The 1,359-nt window shown below is 37.0% G+C and overlaps 1 protein-coding gene across 1 annotated transcript in view; it reads left to right on the top strand.

Annotated features, from left to right (window-relative positions):
* LOC103779166 (lymphoid-specific helicase-like) overlaps positions 1 to 1,359 on the top strand; it is a gene marked incomplete at both ends in the record, with an annotated part of 12,388 nt that overhangs the window by 4,977 nt on the left and 6,052 nt on the right. The window contains 2 exons of the mRNA XM_008946787.1: positions 903 to 1,085; positions 1,339 to 1,359. The exon at positions 1,339 to 1,359 is cut by the window's right edge and continues 144 nt beyond it. Coding sequence (XP_008945035.1) covers positions 903 to 1,085; positions 1,339 to 1,359 — 204 coding nt within the window. The remainder of the gene's footprint in view (positions 1 to 902; positions 1,086 to 1,338) is intronic.

The following is a 1,359-nucleotide window of genomic DNA, read 5'->3' as shown; positions in this document are numbered from 1 at the left end:
AAAGAGACATGAGAAGTTTGTGATTGTGTAGTTAGTACAGGGAAGCTGAGAGAGAGACAGTTTATGATTTTTCATGATAGGAGAGTCTGGCATTACAGAAAAAAATACCAAGCAGCAGATAAAATGTTTCAGTGTGGGGGAGGGTATTTGTGTTTGTAAATGTTTCCTTAGTCTCTCCTGGTGTTATTGATCATATGTTTTTCCATCTATTTTCTTGTTGAACTCAACTGTCTTTTCAGCCTCTCCTTACAAACACTTTGTGAAAGCAGGACTATGCATACTACCAAGTGACAGCCTTACTATTTTTCCCTCTCAAGGGCTTGAATACCTAGCCAATAGGTCTTTGAAGACCTTGCAGGCTTGACTAAGATGAGTTTGCCATTCTCCATCTTGGAATCTTAACTAATAATATTAACACTGTTTTTAAAATGTTTTGTCATCAGCCTTTGAAATAAAAAAACTAAAGAACCTTGCCATAAAAATTGCACACATACATACTTTGCTTGCAAATTAGAACCAAATTAGAACAGCTTTGCTTTTTAATTATCAGAGCCAGACAGAACTAATTTTCGTTTTGATCTCATAATTCCCTTTTTTTTTCTTTTTTCTTTTTTTTTTTTTTCTTCCACACAAGCATATGTACCTTGTTTTAACAGGCATAGGCTGATCTCACAGGTGAGTGCCAATAAACTCACTCTGTTGTGTTCCTGGAAAGTGCATAGGGAAGACAGGCCTGTTCTGGGAGAGGAAAAAGCAGTTTCTGTACAAAAATCTTACTTGTCTGAAATATCAAATGTGCCTAGTAGAGAGTTTTACAGGTCTTTCATTCCTAAAGATGTCTATTGTTCTTGAAGTGTTTTGGTTATTTTGCATCTACACTTTTTTTTTCCCTGTGTATGCAGATGCTTTGGGAAAATGGTATCAATGGCATTTTAGCTGATGAAATGGGTCTGGGGAAGACAATCCAGTGTATTGCAACAATAGCCCTGATGGTGGAGCGTGGAGTCCCTGGTCCATTCTTAGTATGTGGTCCTTTGTCTACTCTTCCAAACTGGATGTCTGAATTCAAGAGATTTACTCCAGAGGTAAATCAGGGTTTTCCTCTTTCTTCCTTAGGTTTAAAAGAACAAATTATTCCAATTCTTTGCCCTGAAGCTTTTTTTTGTATACAACATCGGTTTACTTGTAGTTGTTTATGCAGTTACTGCACACTGTGAAATGACTTGCTGTGTGTTCACAACCTTCTTGTAGCCAACCTTACAATCTCTCCTGTCTTTTGCTTAGGTTTAAACAAGCTTAACTTGCCTGACTTCTAGACATCTTTTTTTTTTGTTCCAGATTCCACTAATGCTCTATCAC

The sequence above is a fragment of the Merops nubicus genome, unplaced genomic scaffold, assembly GCF_000691845.1.
Source record: "Merops nubicus isolate BGI_N331 unplaced genomic scaffold, ASM69184v1 scaffold5209, whole genome shotgun sequence".
Taxonomy (NCBI): Eukaryota; Metazoa; Chordata; class Aves; order Coraciiformes; family Meropidae; genus Merops; species Merops nubicus.
Note: the sequence above shows the minus strand (reverse complement) of the source record. Positions and strands in the feature narration are given on the sequence as shown.